This window comes from Salmo salar, chromosome 18, assembly GCF_965601325.2.
Source record: "Salmo salar chromosome 18, fSalSal1, whole genome shotgun sequence".
Lineage (NCBI taxonomy): Eukaryota > Metazoa > Chordata > Actinopteri > Salmoniformes > Salmonidae > Salmo > Salmo salar.
In genome coordinates, this window is record NC_138308.1 from 68646235 (window position 1) to 68668003 (window position 21769).

The window sequence follows — 21769 nt, forward strand, 5'->3', positions numbered from 1 at the left end:
GTTTGAAGCGTCTATGATAAACAGAGAGCAAATTAGAATGCAAGGAAGTTGACATGTCATCACTTCATTTTTTTGCGCCTGCGCATAAATCTGAGAAGCGTGAGTTTGTCATCATTGTTTATCTAGACATAGGATAGGTTGTGTGAAAATATTACTGATGTTTAACGTTAAAAATGGACCAAAAGATTAATGCTAAACAACATTTGACATGTTTGAACGAACGTAAATAGATTATTTACTAGGTTTTTTTAGCTTTTCGGCGTGATTTTACACCCCCCCCCCCCACCACGTTTTGTGGGAGCATAATGAACGCTAAGTACTTGGTGTTATTTGGACATAAATTATGAACTTTGTCAAAAGAAACCACATTTGTTCCGGACCTGGGATTCCTGGCAGTGCCTTCTGATGGAGATAATCAAAGGTAAGGGGATATTTACAATGTTATTATCGATATTAGATGATGCTAACTGTATAGCATAGCTTATTGTTCTTAGCATAGCACCCCGTTTATTGCAAAATGTGATTTCCCAGTAAAGTTATTTTGAGATCTGGCCATTCGGTAGCAATTACGAGATGATAATATATTATTCTTTGAATGACAATATTATAATTTACCAATGTTTTCGAATAGTAATTTTGTTATGTTCACCGGAAGCATTTCAGAGAAGAAAAAAATCTGAATTTCACGCTACTGTAAAATGCTGTTTTTGGATATAAATATGAACTTGATGGAACAAAAAATGCATGTATTGTATAACATAATGTCCTAGGAGTGTCATCTGATGGAGATTGACAAAGGTTAGTGCATAATTCTAGCTGGTTTCTGCTTTTGGTGACGCCTGACCTTGAATTGAAAATGGATGTTTGTACTTTTGTGGCTATGTACTGTCCTAACATAATCTAACTTTATGCTTTTGCCGTAAAGCCTCTTTGAAAATCGAACAATGTGGTTAGATTAAGGAGATGTTTATCTTTTAAATTGTGTAAAATAGTTGATTGTTTGAGAAATTGAAATTATTCGATTATTGATGTTTTGAATTTCCAGCCTTGTTAGCAATCCCGACTCGGGGTTCATTGCTAACCTGTAGCCCCAACAGGTTAAAAAAGAAGACGCCTTTACCATGTCAGATATAGTTGAAAACGTATTCAATTTTGAGTTTGCATCTTTATATATTACACTTTCCAAGATTGTGCAAAGCTGTCATCAAGGCAAAGGGTGACTTACTTTGACGAATCTAAAATCTTTTTGTTGACTACATGATTCCATATGTGTTATTTCATAGTTTTGATGTCTTCACTATTATTCTACAATGTAGAAAATAGTTTTAAAAAAATGAAAAACCCTAAAATGAGTAGGTATGTCTAAACTGTTGACTGGTACTGTACATCACAGAAGGCGGAAATATAACAAAACTGTTTGACAAAGAAACATCAGATTTTCGGTGGCTTTTTTGAAACAATGTTTACTAATTATGTAATTATGAGAATATTAATAACATTCCACCCATGAGGCCACTAGGTCATTTGACTGCAAGAAAGGGCTACAGCAGTCCCCACCACTCTCTCATGTTCAACATTAAAGACTTGAGGAAGTTGGAATACCTTATTGCAGTATCAAGACTAATGGGTTATTATTCTCTCTTGGTGTGTTTTTGTTGTTGCTGTACTTGACCTTGGTGAAACCCGTAACATTTATAATTCAAATTACAGGGTCTACTGAGTTAATTTAGTCAAGATTAAATCACATTTCCAGAGGAAGGAACTGCCCAACATCATGATGACTGAGGGCCTTTATGTTACTATGGCAATGAGCCTTCAAAAGCCACAAACATCAAACGCCAACGCCTTAATAATGACCTAGCTGCCATTTTGCACAAGGCTGCTGAATTCCTGTGTCACTGTGTCTCAGAGGAGAGGAGGTCCCTGTTCCAGGTGTCACATGCCATTGTGACATTCCCCATCTGTTCCTCACATGCAGTGCTAACATGTCTGACATGTCCGGCCATAAAAACAACCTATCCCTGAGGACATGCTAGCTAGTTAGCAGTTAGTTTTTACTTCAGAGCTAACATTTCAACCTCTGAAGGGGTGCTAGCTAGCCTGGTCTCAGATCTGTTTGTGCTTTTGCCAACTTTATCGTTATTGTCAAGCCAAACATGCATGACAATTACATAAGGAGTTGTCAAGAGAGCAGAAACAGACTGACACCCAGGCTAGATGTTAGCTAGTTAGGTCAAACCCAACAACTGACATTCTGACTCACTAGAAATGACATGCCCACTGGACTGACGTCACTTAATGTTCTCTTTGAAGTTAGACCACAAAGTCCTGAACACAGTATTGATGTTGCAAATGTGAATTTATTGCCTTGGTGAAGAGACCTTCACGGTTGAAAGGTTATGTGTCTCAATATGTGAGCTGAAGGCATTAAATTCACTTTTGGGAGGAGCAATATTGGGTAGTGGAGTTTTTTGTTTGGTTCTTAATGCCTCGTTGATTGTTCAGGCACCACATTACATTTTGGCTGTGTATTGCCCGTTTTTTGGAGTGCTAATTTCACTTTGAAGGAATTGCTAGTTGTCATGAACGTAATAACACACTTGGGAAGAGTAATACTGATTTATTTTACTTTCTCCATATAATTCATGCTTTACGTAGTAGTGCTAACTTTTATATGCAGCCTACATATTGCAGAAAAATGTATTTCTTGCCAAAGGCAAAGTATTCATCTATGAAAGAAACTATTGAAGTCTGGAAGAAATTGTAGGCTATATCACACAGGTGATGTAAGGGACTCTTTGGAAAATTGGACAGACAGCTACTGTGAAATACACACATGTAGACGCCTAGACGGCTATGACAGACACAGGATGGAGCTGCTTTGATAAAGGCATAAATAAAGGATCAGCCTATTTCTCTGGCACGATTTGTGTCTGCCTATATCTGGTTCATAAAACACACAGAGTGTGAGAATGGGTTAGATATATCAGGGTTGAATGAAATATTTGGAGTTATTTATAACGTTCTCTGAAGAAACTGAGTCTCGAAAGGTGTGTACGTGTTTGGTTATGTGTGTGTGCATATTAGCCAATCCTCATGAAATCTGTCTGAAGATGTTCTGTTCTGAGCCATCACCAAACCCTCTCTCCACTTTTAGACACTAACTTACTTTTGTACACTTACTTACACAACTTGAAATAAATAAAAGCATTGGAATTTTTGTTTTTCATTACAATAGCTTCTATTTCAGGGGTATGACCTTGAGATATAAAGAAGAAATTGACTGTAGCACTGGGACATCAAAAGGCCATCCAGAGACCATTTTTGCCATGAAACACTGTATTGTCTTCAATTACCTGATGATTATTGCAGATATCCCCCTTGTGACCCTCACACAGCCTCAAATTGAAAGCTGAAAGAACATGATAAAATGCCCTAATAAAGTTGACTTTTGTTACAGTAACTGCAGAGGTATGAGGATATATTATAGTAAGTTCCCTCTGGAGAAAGGAATGAAAGAAATAGAAAATATACTATGATTGCCCATATATCTGTGATTTAATTCAGGAAACTAGGTGTGAAATAAAAAATGACTCAGAATGAACTGTCTAGACACCCAAGACCTTGAAATGTGAAATTGGATCGGAGAGAACATTGCGTCACTACTGTGCAGTTCATTGAGTACAACACAATCACATCAGAAGGTTATCCACCACAATGGCTCTTGCTTTTCAATCAACCAATCAAATGTATTTATGAAGCTCTTTTTTACATCAGCAGATGTCACAAAGTGTTATACAGAAACCCAGCCTAAAACCCCAAACAACAAGCAATGCAGATGTAGAAGCTTTTGTTAAAAGCTATTAAAACCTTCCCCAACCAGAAACCCTGGATTGATGGCAGCATTTTCGCAAAACTGAAAGCGCGAACCACTGCTTTTAATCAGGGCAAGGCGACCGGAAACATGACCGAATACAAACAGTGTAGCTATTCCCTCCACAAGGCAATCAAACAAGCTAAGCATCAGTATGGAGACAAAGTAGAATCACAATTCAATGGCTCAGACACGAGAGGTATGTGCCAGGGTCTACAGTCAATCACGGACTACAAAAAGAAAACCAGCCCTGTCGCGGACCACGTTGTCTTGCTCCCAGACAAACTAAACAAGTTCTTTGCTCGCTTTGAGGACAATACAGTGCCACCGACACGGCCTGCAGGCTCTCCTTCACTGCAGCCAACGTGAGTAAAATATTTAAACGTGTTAACCCTCGCAAGGCTGCCAGCCCAGACGGCATCCCTAGCCGCGTCCTCAGAGCATGCGCAGACCAGCTGGCTGGTGTGTTTACGGACATATTCAATCAATCCTTATCCCAGTCTGCTGTTCCCACATGCTTCAAGAGGGCCACCATTGTTCCTGTTCCCAAGAAAGCTAAGGTAACTGAGCTAAATGACTATCGCCCTGTAGCACTCACTTCCGTCATCATGAAGTGCTTTGAGAGACTAGTCAAGGACCATATCACCTCCACCCTAGACCCACTCCAATTTACTTACCGCCCCAATAGCTCCACAGACGACGCAATCGCAATCACACTGCCCTAACCCATCTGGACAAGAGGAATACCTATGTAAGAATGCTGTTCATCGACTACAGCTCAGCATTTAACACCATAGTACCCTCCAAACTCGTCATTAAGCCCGAGACCCTGGGTCTCGACCCCGCCCTGTGCAACTGGGTCCTGGACTTTCTAACGGGCCGCCCCCAGGTGGTGAGGGTAGGAAACAACATCTCCACCCCGCTGATCTTCAACACTGGGGCCCCACAAGGGTGCATTCTCAGCCCTCTCCTGTAGTCCCTGTTCACCCATGACTGCGTGGCCATGCACGCCTCCAACCCAATCATCAAGTTTGCAGACGACACTACAGTGGTAGGCTTGATTAACAACAACAACGAGACGGCCTACAGGGAGGAGATGAGGGCCCTCGGAGTGTGGTGTCAGGAAAATAACCTCACACTCAATGTCAACAAATCAAAGGAGATGATCGTGGACTTCAGGAAACAGAGGGAGCAGCCCCCTATCTACATCGACGGGACAGTTGTGGAGAAGGTGGAAAGTTTTAAGTTCCTCGGCGTACACATCACGGACAAACTGAAATGGTCCACCCACACAGACAGCGTGGTGAAGAAGGCGCAGCAGCGCCTCTTCAACCTCAGGAGGCTGAAGAAATGTGGCTTGTCACCAAAAACACTCACAAACTTTTACAGATGCACAATCGAGAGCATCCTGTCGGGCTGTATCACCGCCTGGTACGGAAACTTCTCCACCCACAACCGTAAGGCTCTCCAGAGGGTAGTGATGTCTGCCCAACGCATCACCGGGGGCAAACTACCTGCCCTCCAGGACACCTACACCACCCGATGTCACAGGAAGGCCAAAAAGATCATCAAGGACAACAACCACCCGAGCCACTGCCTGTTCACCCCGCTACCAACCAGAAGGCAAGGTCTCTAGCCACTTTAATAATTAAAAATTTGATGTAATAAATGTGTCACTAGCCACTTTAAACAATGCCACTTTATATAATGTTTGCATACCCTACATTACTCATCTCATATGTATATACTGTACTCTATACCATCTACTGCATATTGCCTATGCCGTTCGGCCATCGCTCATCCATATATTTTTATGTACATATTGTTATTCATTCCTTTACACTTGTGTGTATAAGGTAGTTGTTGTGAAATTGTTAGATTACTTGTTAGATATTACTGCATGGTCGGAACTAGAAGCACAAGCATTCCGCTATAGTCGCATTAACATCTGCTAACCATGTGTATGTGACAAATAAAATTTGATTTCATTTGATTTGTGGACAATTTATGTTGTTCTGTATTGCATAGAGCACTATTACTCAATTCAATATCCTCATACACAAAGACCCATGGGTGGTCACACACACATACACAAACTCGCTCACACACACACACACACACCAGACATGAGTGTAACATGGTTTGGCAGGACAGCTATGGAGAGCTTCCTCAAGGGAAAGCTGAATGAACAGAGCTCTGTTTGGCATGTTAAGCTGAGATAACTCGGCTCATTTGGGAGGATTTGCCTTGGATGAAAATGACAAAGACGGTGCTTAGCTAAAACAGAAACACACACACAGACACGGCACAACTTTTTCACAGGCAAAGTCTGAAGTTCAACTGAATGTAGTGAAGCAAGCTGCAGTTGTTTAGATAAGGAGTCAGTATTACACCTGTACAGTAGTTATAATCTTTGGTGCTGGAGGATAGGCCTCTATCAGCCGCCTGAGGGGAAACCCAAGTACCTAAAGAAAGGTGGTGCACAAATATCCGTGTGTGTACCTAAAGAAAGGTGGTACACACATATGCGTGTGTGTATGTATGTATAGTGCAAGCCAGTAGTGATGGGAGAAAAAAATCTATACAGTTACATATGACAATATTATATACATTAAAAAAAATGTATTATACATTTTAGCTAAGTAGCATTAGCAAGCCCTAGTCTGCTGTACCTGCACCAAAACTTTTGTATTTTTCATCCTACAGCTTGTTCTCCATCTTCTTTTTAAATAGTGAGCTAACATGTTTTCAGCACTTTTATTTCCATTACAAATTGTCTCATGCTCTCTCTTGTCTCTCTGCAAGAGACATACAGTGCCTTCAGAAAGTATTCAGACCTCTTTACTTTTTCCACATTTTGTTACGTTACAGCCTTATTCTAAAATTATTATTACATATTTTTTTCTTCAATCTATACACAATAACCCATAATGACAAAGAAAAACAGTTTTTAGACATTTTTGCAAATTTATAGAAAAAAATTAAAAAGGATAAATTACATTTACATAAGTCTTCAGACCCTTACTCAGTACTTTGTTGAGTACCTCCCCTAACCCGAACAACACTGGGAAAATTGTGCGCTGCCGCATGTGTCTCCCGGTCACGGCCGGCTGTGACACAGCCTAGGATCGAGCCCGGGTCTGTGGTGACGCCTCAAGCACTGTGATGCAGTGCCTTAGATCACTGCGCCACTCAGGGGGCCCCGACATTTAGAGACTTGTAAAGCCACTCATGCGTTGTCTTGGCTGTGTGCTTAGGTTCATTGTCCTGTTGGAAGGTGAACCTTCGCCCCGGTCTGAGATTCTGAGCGCTCAAGGATCTCTCTGTACTTTGCTTCGTTCATCTTTCCCTCGATCCTGACTAGTCTCCCAATCCCTGCCACTGAAAAACATCCCTATTTCCTACAGACGTGACACTTGTAATTTTTATTTAATCCATTTTAGAATAAGGCTGTAACGTAACAAAATGTGGAAAAGTCAAGGGGTCTGAAGATTTGGAATATCAAATCGCAATTAAATCGCAGTATCGAATCGCAATACATATAGAATTGTAAGAATCGTGAGAATTGCAATACATAACGTATCAGCACCTAAGTGTCATGATAATATCGTATCGTGAGGTCCCAGGCAATTCCCAGGCCTACCAGCCAGCAGTAGGGTGACCACATTTTAAATAACCAAACGCGGGACAAGGCAATGATTTTGCGTGACATTCGTGGGACAGTATAGCCTACATGAACAAAACACACACAAAAATCTCCCTCCCGCTGAGTAATTGAAGCGCACATTGCCTACTACTATTTAACGAGAGACCATTGTGTGGCTGGTTGGTCTCAAAACACTTTTAAAACGGGATTGTGAGAAGAAGTAGCAGCAAATATGTTGAATGCGCAACTAATGAGCATGGAGAGCCTCAAGTTGGTCGAAATTACCTTGTATCTTTCAGTCTAATACGGCTATTTACTTACTTTTGTAGCTCTTCATTAGAAGCACACTTTTTGTAAGTACAGCAGTAACCACAGTTTCATACTGTACTAACTGTCATTTCCAAGTTTAGCTGGAATTTGGCCTGAAAGGATTTGACAAATGTGATTAGTTGATGATATGACATTGCCCCACATCTCATTTTGCGCTGCGCAGAATATCAGATCTCAACAAGTTATTAACATCACAAGTATAGCATTCTTTTGATATAATATCTTATCATAAACGGAACGTGATTGCAAAAGAGACACTGAAATATGGGACAAATTAGTGTAAATTAGTGATGTTTTGATTTGTTGATAAAATGCAGGCCATGATTGATTGATTGGTTGCGGGAAGCTGGACAAATGGCGAAAATGCGAGACTGTCCCGCACAATCCGGGACATGTTGTCACCTTAGCAAGTAGGTGGGAGAAAGCTGAATCCTGGGGGTGATCAGTGACTACGTCTACGCCTCTATGTCTAGCAGCAATGCATGTTGGGTATCCAGGTAGAGCTGCAGCATCTGGCCCAGCTTCATGAAGAAAAAATACCTGCTTAAGCTGCTTTGCTAAATTAGATAAAGCATTTCATTACCATTCATCACCACCCCAGTGTAGTGCATGACTGAGGACATTTAAATGTGAGCATGCTACTACTGCTAAACATAAAGCATAGCCTAACTGATAGCTCATGTCTGTTATACAGCAGTGAGGCTAGCAGGTAAATGCATGCCTGACAGTAATACACTCAACCAACCACCCAACCACAGCCTAAATGTCACCACTCAGCATGTTTCATGATGGAAGACTCATTTAAAGGAAAACTCCACTCCAAAACGATATTTTGGTATTTTCATGTCAACAGTCAAGTTTCAAGATATTGGACTTCCAAGAAACAAAGTGTCACCGGCCACATCATCACATCGCATTTTGCATCATAATGATGATGTGGCCAGTGACACTGCTTCTTGGAAGTCAAATAACTTGAAAACTTGACTGCTGACATTGGACTAACAGTGGACTAATGGATTCCTCCTTTGGTATTTTATTAAGATCCCCATTAGCTGTTGAGAAAGCAGGGGCTACTCTTCCTGGGGTCCACACAAAACATGACATAATACAGAACATTAATAGACAAGAACATCTTAAAGACAGAACTACACTGAACAAAAATATAAACACAACATGTAACAATTTCAAAGATCTTATTGAGTTGCAGTTTATATGACAAAATCAGTCAATTGAAATAAATTCATTAGGCCATAATCTATGGATTTCACATGACTGGGAATACAGATATGCATCTGTTGGTCACAGATACCTTTAAAAAAAATGGGCCTCACAATCTCATCACAGTATTTCTGTGCATTCAAATATCCATCGATAACATGCAATTGTGTTTGTTGTCCGTAGCTTATGCCTGCCCATACCATAACCCCACCGCCACCATGGGGCACTCTGTTTACAAGGTTGACATTAGCAAACCACTCGCCCACACGACGACATACATGTGGTCTGCGGTAATTCCCGAAAATTACATTGGAGCCAGCTTACGGTAGAGAAGTTAGACATTCAATTGTCTGGTGACAGCTCTGGTGGACATTCCTGCAATCAGCATGCCAATTGCATGCTCCCTCAAAACTTGAGACATCTGTGGCATTGTGTTGTGTGACAAAACTGTACATTTTAGATTGGCCTTTTATTCTCCCCAGCACAAGGTGCACGTGTGTAATGATCATGCTTCTTGATATGCCACACCTGTCAGGTGGATGGATTATCTTGGCAAAGGAGAAATGCTCACTAACAGGGATGTAAACAAATTTGTGATTTTTTTTTTGTTGAGAAATAAGCTTTTTGTGCGAATGGAACATTTTGTCGATCTTTTATTTCAGCTCATGAAACATGGGACCAACAATTTACATGTTGCGTTTATATTTTTGTTTCCGTGTACATAAATGCTTTAAAGGTCCAATGCAGCCATTTCTATCTCAATATAAAATCATTTCTGGGTAACAATGAAGTACCTTCCTATGATTGTTGTCAATTAAAATGGTCAAAACGAAACAAAAATAGTTTCTTAGCAAAGGGCAATTTCTTAAGCAAGAATTTTGCTCGGACTGTCTGGGAGTGGTATGAGTGGGGAGGGGAAAACTGAACATTTGCTGTTATTGGCAGAGAGGTTTTCTTATTGCTGTTTTTGTCAGAGAGGCTTTCTTATTGGTCTATTAACTAATTTACCGCATGGTGATGTCACAATGGAAGGCCAAAACTCTATCCCGCCAAAACAGGCTGAAATTACAGGCGGTCTTTTCAAATATCTCTTACACTAAAAGGGCATTATCATAATTTCACAGAATTATTCCAACCTCATAGTGTTTTATTTATATATATATATATATATAACACTTATTTATTTTTTTGACTGCACTGGGCCTTTAAGGCAGCAACCTGCACTGCTCTACATGGTCTTTACAAGTGAAGGATTGCACTGCATGGTACATACATGAAATGTATTAATAAGTAATGGTATGCAAGATGTTTTTTAGAATCACAACCCTGATAGAGTATGATGAGGAAAAACGGTGTCAGAAAAATAGCTTTTAGAGCTATATTTTGAACGGTATATCATTTTGAAAGGTATATCATTTAGATTAATCTAATTAATTCATGTTTAATTAATAGCGTCAAAATATATATTATAAAGTATTTATGGTCTTTGGCAGTACACTCACACGATAATGTTGGATTGGCAGTATTTCCATAGTGGCAATGGTAACACTAATGATCTATCACTGAAATCAACTAAACTCCAATGGACATCAAAGGTACAACAGGAAAAAATGACATACAGTATATTCCATGATTTACATCTGCTAATAATATCTCAAAGAAATCCATTGAAACTGCTAAAACACCCTTTTACAAATGACAGGCCTCGCCCAGCCAATCAGCGGCTGATATTTGATGGATGGGGTCATCTAGAAGGCACATGCCATTCCGCCTATCCATTAAAGCCTTCACTAAGACAGTTGGCAGAGGAAATGTCACAGGGCCATGCCACATAGCAGACTTAATTGCCGGTGTGTGTGAAAGCCTGGGCTCAGGCTTAACACCAGTGAGATCACTATTGATCTAGTCTCTACCAACTGCTGTAGTCTCCTGACCAGCCCACTCCTATTAGTGTGTGTGTGTGTGTGTGTGTGTGTGTGTGTGTGTGTGTGTGCCTGCCTACGCTCATGAATGCCCATGGGAGACACAGTCTACGCACACGTGGACACAGGCAACACACACACACACTGTAAACAACACACACGTGTAAACACATCATCATCACTGACAAAGAAGCATGCACAGTTCCACACTGATCCCCTGCAGCACATGTTTCTAAATGCATGACACTTGAACATTTGCACTCATGTACCATGACCTTAGACACATTTTCTCTCTGACGGAGGAAGCCAGAGCCAGAGGGCCTAAGTGGAAACACAACAACCACCAATCATCCTACACTCCAGAGTCCAGGCATATTATTGTATTGTCAAGTGTCTTTATATCAATGATCATCCTGTGTTATTTTTACTGTATGTACACTAGTCTAAATTGGTATTTCAAGGGTATTTTGAGTAAATCAGAGGAGCATTTAGAAAAAACATGACTATGTCCTGGGGCCTCCCAGGGGTGCACATTTTGGTTTTGCCCTATAGCACTACACAGCTGCTGATTTAAATAATCAACTCATCAAGCTTTGATTATTTGAATCAGCTGTGTAGCGCTAGGTCAAAAACTCAAACGTGCACCCCTGGGAGGCCACAGGACCGAGTTTTGGAAACCCTGCACTATGTAACCATGACTAGTAACTATTGGCCTAGATTACTACTGTATAACAAAAGATGGACCTGACTTTTCCCCTTGACTTTGACCCTGCTGGGCCTACACAGCCCTGGCACACTGATCCATCCAGACACAGTCAGAGGGTGTGATCTGGCCACAGCCCCAGTTCACAGGGCCATGTTAGGAGGATAGGGACTCTAGTGACTCCAGTAGCTCCAGATTGATTCTACAACATGGCTGCTGATGACACAGCCCTCGTTCCAACACGATGAGTTCATACTGTCCCTGACTAACTGCTTGACTGACGTACACTAGGCTAGCATAGCATATTGTAATTAACTGATAAAGGGTCCAATAACCAACTTGGGTCTATTGTGAGGGAAAATGTCAAAGGGTCAAAAAGGATAGAAGCCATTGACCCCTGTACAGACTGCCTAGGGCCTTAGCTTGGTAAAGGAGATATTGATCAGCTTGCCTCTCCCTCGACCAATGGCGGAAACAGATTGAATTATCTTAGCGATTCACAGGCCGTTCATCCCAATTGGTCATTGATAATCACTCCCTGAGGACGGCGAAGCTAGCTAGCATTCAACGCTAACTGCAATTTATCCTAAAGCATTGCCATCCGTTACAGAAGAAACTGATGTCTGCTAACCGCAAGAACTCTGAAAGCCGGTAAACACAGTCAGTAAAGAGATACTCAGCTGTTTCAATGGGTTCCTATGTGGCTCAGGTGGTAGTGCATGTCGCTTGCAACGCCAGAGTTGTGAGTTCGATTCTCATGGGGGACCAGTATGAAAATGTATGCACTCACTACTGTAAGTCGCTCTGGATAAGAGCGTCTACTCCAATGTAAATGTAAAAAAAGTTGAATGATTGTATCTTGATGAGAAAAGTAGGCTAGTCTTGTATTTCACTGTGCACAGGCTTCCTTTTCTTTTTTGTGAGCCACGTCGCTGTCGGATAAAAACCTCTTATCTCCAAAACCTACAAAAATCTGAAAATTACAAATAAACTACCATATTTTCCCATTAACGAACATACAATAACTAAATTTCAGAAGCTATTTTAAATACATTTTCTTAGTCCTAGAGTCATAAAATGCTTAGAGTGCATAGATGGGAATGTACTGCTTTCTATACATGTTAAAATAAATAAACAAAAATTGAAAAGGGACAAAAAATTTGTTATGAGGTTTTCCTCTGACAGCGACGAGATACTACAGTGAAAGCTTCCCTCAACATATGATATCAACCAAAGTCTATCATTCAAATACCACAGAGCAATCTGTCCCACACCAGATCCAGTAGAATGACTGAACCCATGTGGAAGCCAGCCGTGACTACATAGGTGAACACTTTTCCATTTTCCATCCATTCCAATTCAAACCGTTCCATCAACAGCAGTCTCTAACATTCATCCATCCTTCCACTAACATACAGGTCCCATGAAAATGAATTGGGCAGAGAAGACAGATGGTATGACCTGTCCAAGACGAAATGTCACTTTTTTATTTTCTGTCCCCAGTACACCTCTCAGGGTGAGTTTACAAGACAGTGTTGATGAGAACCCAGGACCGCTACGTATTCCTGCTTCATTTCAGACAAACTCCAACCTCTTCTCATCAGCAGTGCAAACAGGAGAGACCTTACTGTGCCCAGTATTGACTAATGGTCTACCACATTTAAGCTGTTTGCCTGTGTTGCTTGTGTCATGCCTCTGCTCTGTCTCAGTAGTTAGAGGCAGCTCAGACAGCTTCTATGTCCTTGATTTCATCAAATCTATTATGATTTGGATCCCATAGGCCAGGGATAGGTAACTTTGATGGGGGTGGGGCCACAAAAAATCTGAACTCATCATGAGGGGCCGCAGTGGCTCGTGGGTCTGCGTTCCTACCAGAGGAGACTGGTGGGAGGATCTATTAAAGGCTGGAATGACTTTTAGAGTTTATTTCCTGCAATTCTACACATCTTATCATTGGGTGGAGAGAAATGTTAGCAATTTTTAATATGATATCTGAGTGAGAGTGACTAACTAAATCAATCGGGGCCCCCGGTCGGTAAATGGTACAAGTTTAGATAGCTGGCCGCTAGACTAATTTGCCAATCTGAAAAATGTTAGTTGACATGGGCTAATCGAATGACTGTCAGTGACCAACCTAACATATTAGGCTTTTCTTTCTTTCTTGTCCTGACGAGAGAGAAAAAAAACTGTCGGGGGAGGTTATCTTCTGCACTCTTCAACCAATCCAGTAAATGTGGAGGAAGAGTTAAGATGGAGTTTTGCCTTCTTAATAAAGCATGTATGGGTAACTACAGCCCAATATAGCAGCTGGAGTATGGGTGAGTGGATGTGTCGAAAGCAGTGGGTATATGGAAAGCGAATGAGCTAATTGGGCAGATTTGTTGCCACGCAAGACCGTTTTGCGTGGCTGATTGGGCTGCACGATGAGTCAATAAGCCGGTGACCAGTGCACCGGTGTTGTATCGACATGCCTGCCGACTTGAAGCGCTTCCTACTGGGTATCATGGTCGTTTCACAGGCAGTAGCTAACATGGCCATTTTTTTCTCTCACATGATTTTATTTCAAGTAGCATAGCAACAAACACAATAAATAACTAATATTGATTACCATTTAGATGTTGGGTTGTGCCGTGGGGGGAGTTCATCGTGGGCTTTACTCGGTCTTGTCTCAGGAAGGTAGGTTGGTGGTTGGAGATATCCCTCTAGTGGTGTGGGGGCTGTGCTTTGGCAAAGTGATTGGGGTTATATCCTGCCTGTTTGGCCCTTTCCGGGGGTATCGTCGGACGGGGCCACAGTGTCTCCCGACCCCTCCTGTCTCAGCCTCCAGTATTTATGCTGCAATAGTTTATGTGTCGGGGGGCTAGGGTCGGTCTGTTATATCTGGAGTATTTCTCCTGTCTTATCTCTTTATTTCTCTTCTTTCTTTCTTTCTCTCAGAGGACCTGAGCCCTAGGACCATGACTCAGGACTACCTGGCCTGATGACTCCTTGCTGTCCCCAGTCCACCTGGTCATGCTGCTGCTCCAGTTTCAACTGTTCTACCTGTTCACCAGACGTGCTACCTGTCCCAGACCTGCTGTTTTCAACTCTCTAGAGACAGCAGGAGTGGTAGAGATACTCTGAATGATCGGCTATGAAAAGCCAACTGACATTTACTCCTGAGGTGCTGACCTGTTGCACCCTCTACAACCACTGTGATTATTATTATTTGACTCTGCTGGTCATCTATGAACATTTGAACATCTTGGCCATGTTCTGTTATAATCTCCACCCGGCACAGCCAGAAGAGGACTGGCCACCCTTCATAGCCTGGTTCCTCTCTAGGTTTCTTCCTAGGTTCTGGCCTTTCTAGGGAGTTTTTCCTAGCCACCGTGCTTCTACACCTGCATTGCTTGCTGTTTGGGGTTTTAGGCTGGGTTTCTGCACAGCACTTTGTGACATCAGCTGATGTAAGAAGGGCTTTATAAATAAATGTGATTGATTGATTGAGATGTCACCTTGATACATACAAAAATACAATCTACTGCTCAATGTGGAGGGCATGAACGGCAACAACACAAGGACACAGTGCCATTCGCTCGTGCTTGACAAGCACTAATGTCCAGCAACGGCATGGGAAGTAGCTACCTAGTAGCCAATATCAGGGTGAGAGTCACAGTAAGCACATGCATACAATGTATGAAGCAACAATATACCCATCAAAAACTAAACAATTCTCAATTTTATAACTGAAAATGTACAGTTATTTGTGTAAAACTAACAGTGAAATATGACTCAGACTCATCCTCTGGCTTAAAAACAGAAGTTCAAACTCTTGCGGTACGCTAGCTCAATGTAGGGTAGTTGATGTTAAGAAACAACAACAAAAACAACAAAAATGCTCAATCAAAACCGCCTAACCAACAGCAGAGCGCTTTCCACACGCCCATTACTTTCCTTTCGACGCACCCACTCACTTGCCCATACTCCAGTCACCATATTGGGATGCAGCTACCGCCTTCCCTCTTAAGGTCCAAAAGCAGATGTCACGTCACAGGCTCTCTTTTCATTTCCCCTGAAAACCGGATGCATCCGGTTATGACCGACCCTTCTGAGGGTGGTCAGTGACAGACATAACAAGAGAAACTGCTGATGCACAACCACATTTAAAAATTGCAATTGTGTGTGTTTTTTCGCGTTATTTGTAACTTGTTTTGTACATAATGTTTCTGCCACCGTCTCTTATGACCGAAAAGAGCTTCTGGATATCAGGACAGCGATTACTCACATCGTACTGGACAAAGATTTTTTCTTTAATGAAGCGGATGCAAAGGATGTACTTCAGACACCCGACAAGACCCAAATCCCCGTCATTCGCACGAGAAAGAGACAGAGATATCGGGGACGTAGGATGGGGTGCCTTGTAAGGATCTGACGGCGAGTGGGTAATCTGCCTCTACCATCAGTCCTATTAGCCAACGTACAATCATTGGATAAAAATAGACGAGCTACGATCTCAAATATCCTACCAAAGGGACATTAAAAACTGTAATATCTTATGTTTCACCGAGTCGTGGCTGACGACACGGATAAAATACAGCTGGCAGGGTTTACTCTGCATCGGCAAGATAGGGGTGGCTGTGGCTGTCTATGTATATTTGTAAACAACAGCTGGTGCACGAAATCTAATATTACGGAAGACTCAAGGTTTTGCTCACCTGAGGTAGCCTAGTGGTTAGAGCGTTGGACCAGTAACTGAGAGGTTGCTAGATCGAATCCCTGAGCTGACAAGGTAAAAATCTGTCGTTCTGCCCCTTGAACAAGACAGTTAACCCACTGTTGCTAGGCCATCATTGAACATAAGAATTTGTTCTTAACTGACTTGCCTAGTTAAATAAAAAATAAACAAATATCAACAGAGGGAGACGTGCATTGTGCAAAGAGCCAATGTTTACTTGGTAGGCTATCATTTTTCCTTGCATAATTATTGTTCTTAACTGACTTGCCTAGTTAAATTAAGGTTAAAAAAAATGATAAGCTGTAGACCACACTATTTACCAAGAGAGTTTTCATCTTTATTTTTCGTAGCTGTCTATTTACCACCACAAACCAATGTTGGCACTAAGACCGCACTCAAAGAGCTGTATAAGGACATGAACAAACAGGAAAACGCTCATACAGAGGCGGCGCTCCTAGTGGCCGGGGACTTTAATGCAGGGAAATTGAAATCTGTTTTACCTCATTTCTACCAGCATGTTCAATTTGCAACCAGATGGGAAAAAAATTCTTTACTCCACGCACAGAGGCACATACAAAGCTCTCCCTCGCCCTCTATTTGGCAGATCAGACCATAATTCTATCCTCCTGATTCACGCTTACAAGCAAAAACTAAAGCAGGAAGCACCAGTGACTCGGTCAATAAAGAAGCGGTCAGATGACGCAGATGCTAAGCTACAGGACTTTTTTGCCAGCACAGGCTGGAATATGTTCCGGGATTCTTCTGATGGCATTGAGGAATACACAACATTTATTTATTTTTTATTTCACCTTTATTTAACCAGGTAAGCCAGTTGAGAACAAGTTCTCATTTACAACTGCGACCTGGCCAAGATCAAGCAAAGCAGTGCGATTAAAAACAATAACACAGAGTTACATATGGGATAAACAAACGTACAGTCAATAACACAATAGAAAAATATATGTACAGTGTCTGCAAATGTAGTAAGATTTGGGAGGTAAGTAGGCCATAAAAGCAAAATAATTACAATTTAGCATTAACACTGGAGTGATAGATGTGCAGAAGAGGATGTGCAAGTAGAGATAGTGGGGAGCAAAAAAGTAAAAATAACAATATGGGGATGAGGTAGTTGGGTGTGCTATTTACAGATGGGCTGTGTACAGGTACAGAGATCGGTAAGCTTCGCTGAAGTTAGAGTCATTGGCAGCAGAGAACTGGAAGGAAAGGCGGCCAATCTAGGTGTTGGCTTTGGGGATGACCAGTGAAATATACCTGCTGGAGCGCGTGCTTCGGGTTGGTGTTGCTATGGTGACCAGTGAGCTGAGATAAGGCGGGGCAGTTTCTAGGAAAGACTTATAGATGACGTGGAGCCAGTGGGTTTGGCGATGACTATGTAGCGAGGGCCAGCCAATGAGAACATACAGGTCGCAGTGGTGGGTAGTATATGGTGCTTTGGTGACAAAACGGATGGCACTGTGAAAGACTACATCCAATTTGCTGAGTAGTGTGTTGGAGGCTATTTTGTAAATGACATCGTCGAAGTCAAGGATCGGTAGGATAGTCAGTTTTACAAGGGTATGTTTGGCAGCATGAGTGAAGGAGGTTTTGTTGTGAAATAGGAAGCCGATTCTGGATTTAATTTTGGATTGGAGATGCTTAATGTGAGTCTGGAAGGAGAGTTTACAGTCTAACCAGACACCTAGGTATTTGTAGTTGTCCACATATTCTAAGTCAGAACCGTCCAGAGTAGTGATGCTAGTCGGGGGGGGGGGGGGGGGCTGCGGGCAGCAATCGGTTGAAGAGCATGCATTTCGTTTTACTAGCATTTAAAAGCATTTGGAGGCGACGGGAGGTGGTATGGCATTGAAGCTCGTTTGGAGGTTTGTTAACGCAGTGTCCATAGAAGGGCCAGATGTATACAGAATGGTGTCGTCTGCGTAGAGGTGGATCAGAGAATCACCAGCAGCAAGAGCGACATCATTGATATATACGGAGAAAAGAGTCTGCCAGAGGTCCGGACAACAGGCCCTCCGATTTGACACACTGAACTCTATCTGAGAAGTAGTTGGTGAACCAGGCGAGGCAGTCATTTGAGAAACCAAGGCTATTCAGTCTGCCAATAAGAATGTGGTGATTGACAGAGTCGAAAGCCTTGGCCAGGTCGATGAATACGGCTGCACAGTATTGTCTTTTATCGATGGCGGTTATGATATCGTTTAGGACCTTGAGCATGGCTGAGGTGCACCCATGACCAGCTCGGAAACCAGATTACATAGTGGAGAAGGTACGGTGGGATTCGAAATGGTCGGTGATCTGTTTGTTAACTTGGCTTTCGAAGATTTTAGAAAGGCAGGGCAGGATGGATATAGGTCTATCACAGTTTGGGTCTAGAGTGTCTCCCCTTTGAAGAGGGGGATGACCGCGACAGCTTTCCAATCTTTGGGGATCTCAGACGATACAAAAGAGAGGTTGAACAGGCTAGTAATAGGGGTTGCAACAATTTCGGCTGATAATTTTAGAAAGAGACGGTCCAGACTGTCTCGCCCAGCTGATTTGTAGGGATCCAGATTTTGCAGCTGTTTCAGAACATCAGCTGTCTGGATTTGGGTGAAGGAGAAACAGGAGGGGGGGGGGGGAATTGGGCAAGTTTCTGCGGGGGGTGCAAAGCTGTTGGCCGGGGTAGGGGTAGCCAGGTGGAAAGCATGGCCAGCCGTAGAAAAATGCTTATTGAAATAATCGTTTATCGTAGATTTATCGGTGGTGACAGTGTTCCTAGCCTCAGTGCAGTGGGCAGCTGGGAGGAGGTGCTCTTATTCTCCATGGATATTACAGTGTCCCAAAACTTTGGGGAATTAGTGCTACAGGATGCAAATTTGTCTTTGAAAAAGATAGCCTTAGCTTTCCTAACTGACTGTGTGGGGCATGCTTATTTAAGATGGTGAGGAAAGAACTTTTAAAGAGAAACCAGGCATCCTCTTCTGACGGGATGAGGTCAAAATCCTTCCAGGACACCCGGGCCAGGTCGATTAGAAAGGCCTGCTCGCTGAAGTGATTTAGGGAGCGTTTGACAGTGATGAGGGGTGGACGTTTGACCGCGGACCCATTACAGATGCAGGCAATGAGGCAGTGATTGCTGAGATCCTGGTTGAAGACAGCAGAGGTGTATTTAGAGGGCAAGTTGGTCAGGATGATATCTATGAGGGTGCCCATGGTTATGGATTTAGGGTTGTACCTGGTAGGTTCCTTGATCATTTGTGTGAGATTGAGGACATCTAGTTTAGCTTGTAGGACGGCCGGGGTGTTAAGCATATCCCAGATTAGGTCACCTAACAGTACGAACTCTGAAGATAGATGGGGGCAATCAATGCACATATGGTGTCCAGGGCACAGCTGGGGGCTGAGGGGATCTATAACAAGCGGCAACGGTAAGAGACGTATTTCTGGAAAGGTGTATTTTTAAAAGTAGAAGCTCGAATTGTTTGAGCACAGACCTGGATAGTATGACAGAACTCTGCAGGCTATCTCTGCAGTAGATTGCAACTCCGCCCCCAGTGACATCAGCCAGTGACATCAGTCATCAGGAACACCTACGTGAGAATGCTATTCATTGACTACAGCTCAGCGTTCAACACCATAATGCCCTCAAAGCTCATCACTAAGCTAAGGACCATGGGACTAAACACCTCCCTCTGCAACTGGATCCTGGACTTCCTGACGGGCTGCCCCCAGGTGGTAAGGGTAGGTAACAACACATCTGTCACGCTTATCCTCAACACGGGGGACCCTTAGAGGTGCGTGCTCAGTCCCCTCCTGTACTCCCTGTTCACCCATGACTGCATGGCCAAGCATGACTCCAACACCAACAACAATGAGACAGCCAATAGGGAGGAGGTCAGAGACCAGGCCATGTGGTGTCAGGGTAACAACCTCTCCCTCAACGTGATCAAGGCAAAGGAGATAATTGTGGACTACAGGAAAAGGTTATCCACGGGCCTACAAAAGGGGGGCCGCCAAAAGGGGTGAACTGAATGCTGGGTTAAGGCACCCGATGCCTACGCTCATCACACAGTAAGTCTTCTTGACATGATGGTATTATTAACAATTATGTTCTTTACTCAACTATTCAGCTACTGTACTGTGCTTTTTGTCATGCCCATAGTCATTCATATGTAGTAATGTAATATAATATTACACAGGATGGACACATAGCAGACTTGAAACACTGATGTCCTCACATGAGACCAGCGTATCAGCCTGTAGCTCCAGACAATGTAGCTATGATGACCCTGTGATGTGGGGAGACTGCATTGCAACATAATGCAAAGGCAATAATGCCTGGAAGTAGATGCCTAGTGGGCGTTTCTACACCACATACTGTAGCCATAAAAATGGTATTTCACAGTGGGAGAGCTATAGCTCAATTAGGACCTTTGTCTTAGATTGGTATCTGCAGCGTGCTTTACATGTTAGTGTAAACATTGTCAATGGATATTATATGACTATCATTATGCATGTCCTGATTCAGTAACTGCTTTGCTGTGTAATAGCTGATAGTGCCATAGGATAATGACAATGGCAGCATACAAACTGGTAATTGTCATAGAATTGCTATCATCAAACCATGACTCATATATAAACTATAGTCTAGTATAGGCTAGAATAAGACTTTACCTGTGCTCATGGTAATCCCAGGATGTTTCTTCACAATCCGATGTACAGTGGATATAGCCTCATTCAACTACACACCTCTGGTCAGGAGTGTAGACTGCACATTGATGATGCCTCCCTGCAGAAGATGGTTAAGTCGACTCCTCTATGTCTCTTCAGAGACGTAGCCTACAATACAATGTCGAAGCTATGAAATTTTATGCCGCCGTCAATAAGCGCTGATACTGGCATATAGCAATATCGTATTATGCGGTACAGTAATGTTTTACTCCCTTTCCGACAGCACGGGTTGGGTGTGGGCGTACGGTCGCGCTTGACGCTTGCGTCGCTGCTTCAGCAGTAGCATCCCTCGAGCCAGGCGAACCAGGCGATCAATAGCGCCTCAACAGCTCCACTGGGCTCCCCACGAACAAGGGCGTCTGGGAAATAGAGTTTATACCAATAAAAACCAGTGTTCAAGGGACTTCAATTTCCGAGTGGTACGACTGCGACGCAGTGTAAACAAAACGCGTTGGATTGCACTGTGCGTAGAGCAGAGGCACTGCAACAACGGCGGTATATATTCTTCCCGAAGTTGCTCTTTCGTCAGTCGTAGAAAAGGGAGACAAAACGGTCATTTATCAGCCAATGTTTTGGACACAATGCTGTAGCCTGGAGTGATGTCTAGTTCTTCAGAGAGAAGTAAATTCCC

At 42.6% G+C, this 21769-nt stretch overlaps 1 protein-coding gene across 1 annotated transcript in view; it reads right to left on the bottom strand.

The window, feature by feature from the left end:
• ablim2 (actin binding LIM protein family, member 2) overlaps nt 1–21471 on the bottom strand; it is a 98626-nt gene extending 77155 nt beyond the window's left edge. Inside the window, exon 1 of the mRNA XM_014155538.3 lies at nt 21082–21471. Coding sequence (XP_014011013.2) covers nt 21082–21091 — 10 coding nt within the window. The 5' untranslated portion in view covers nt 21092–21471. The remainder of the gene's footprint in view (nt 1–21081) is intronic.
• Nucleotides 21472–21769: the final 298 nt, after the last annotated feature.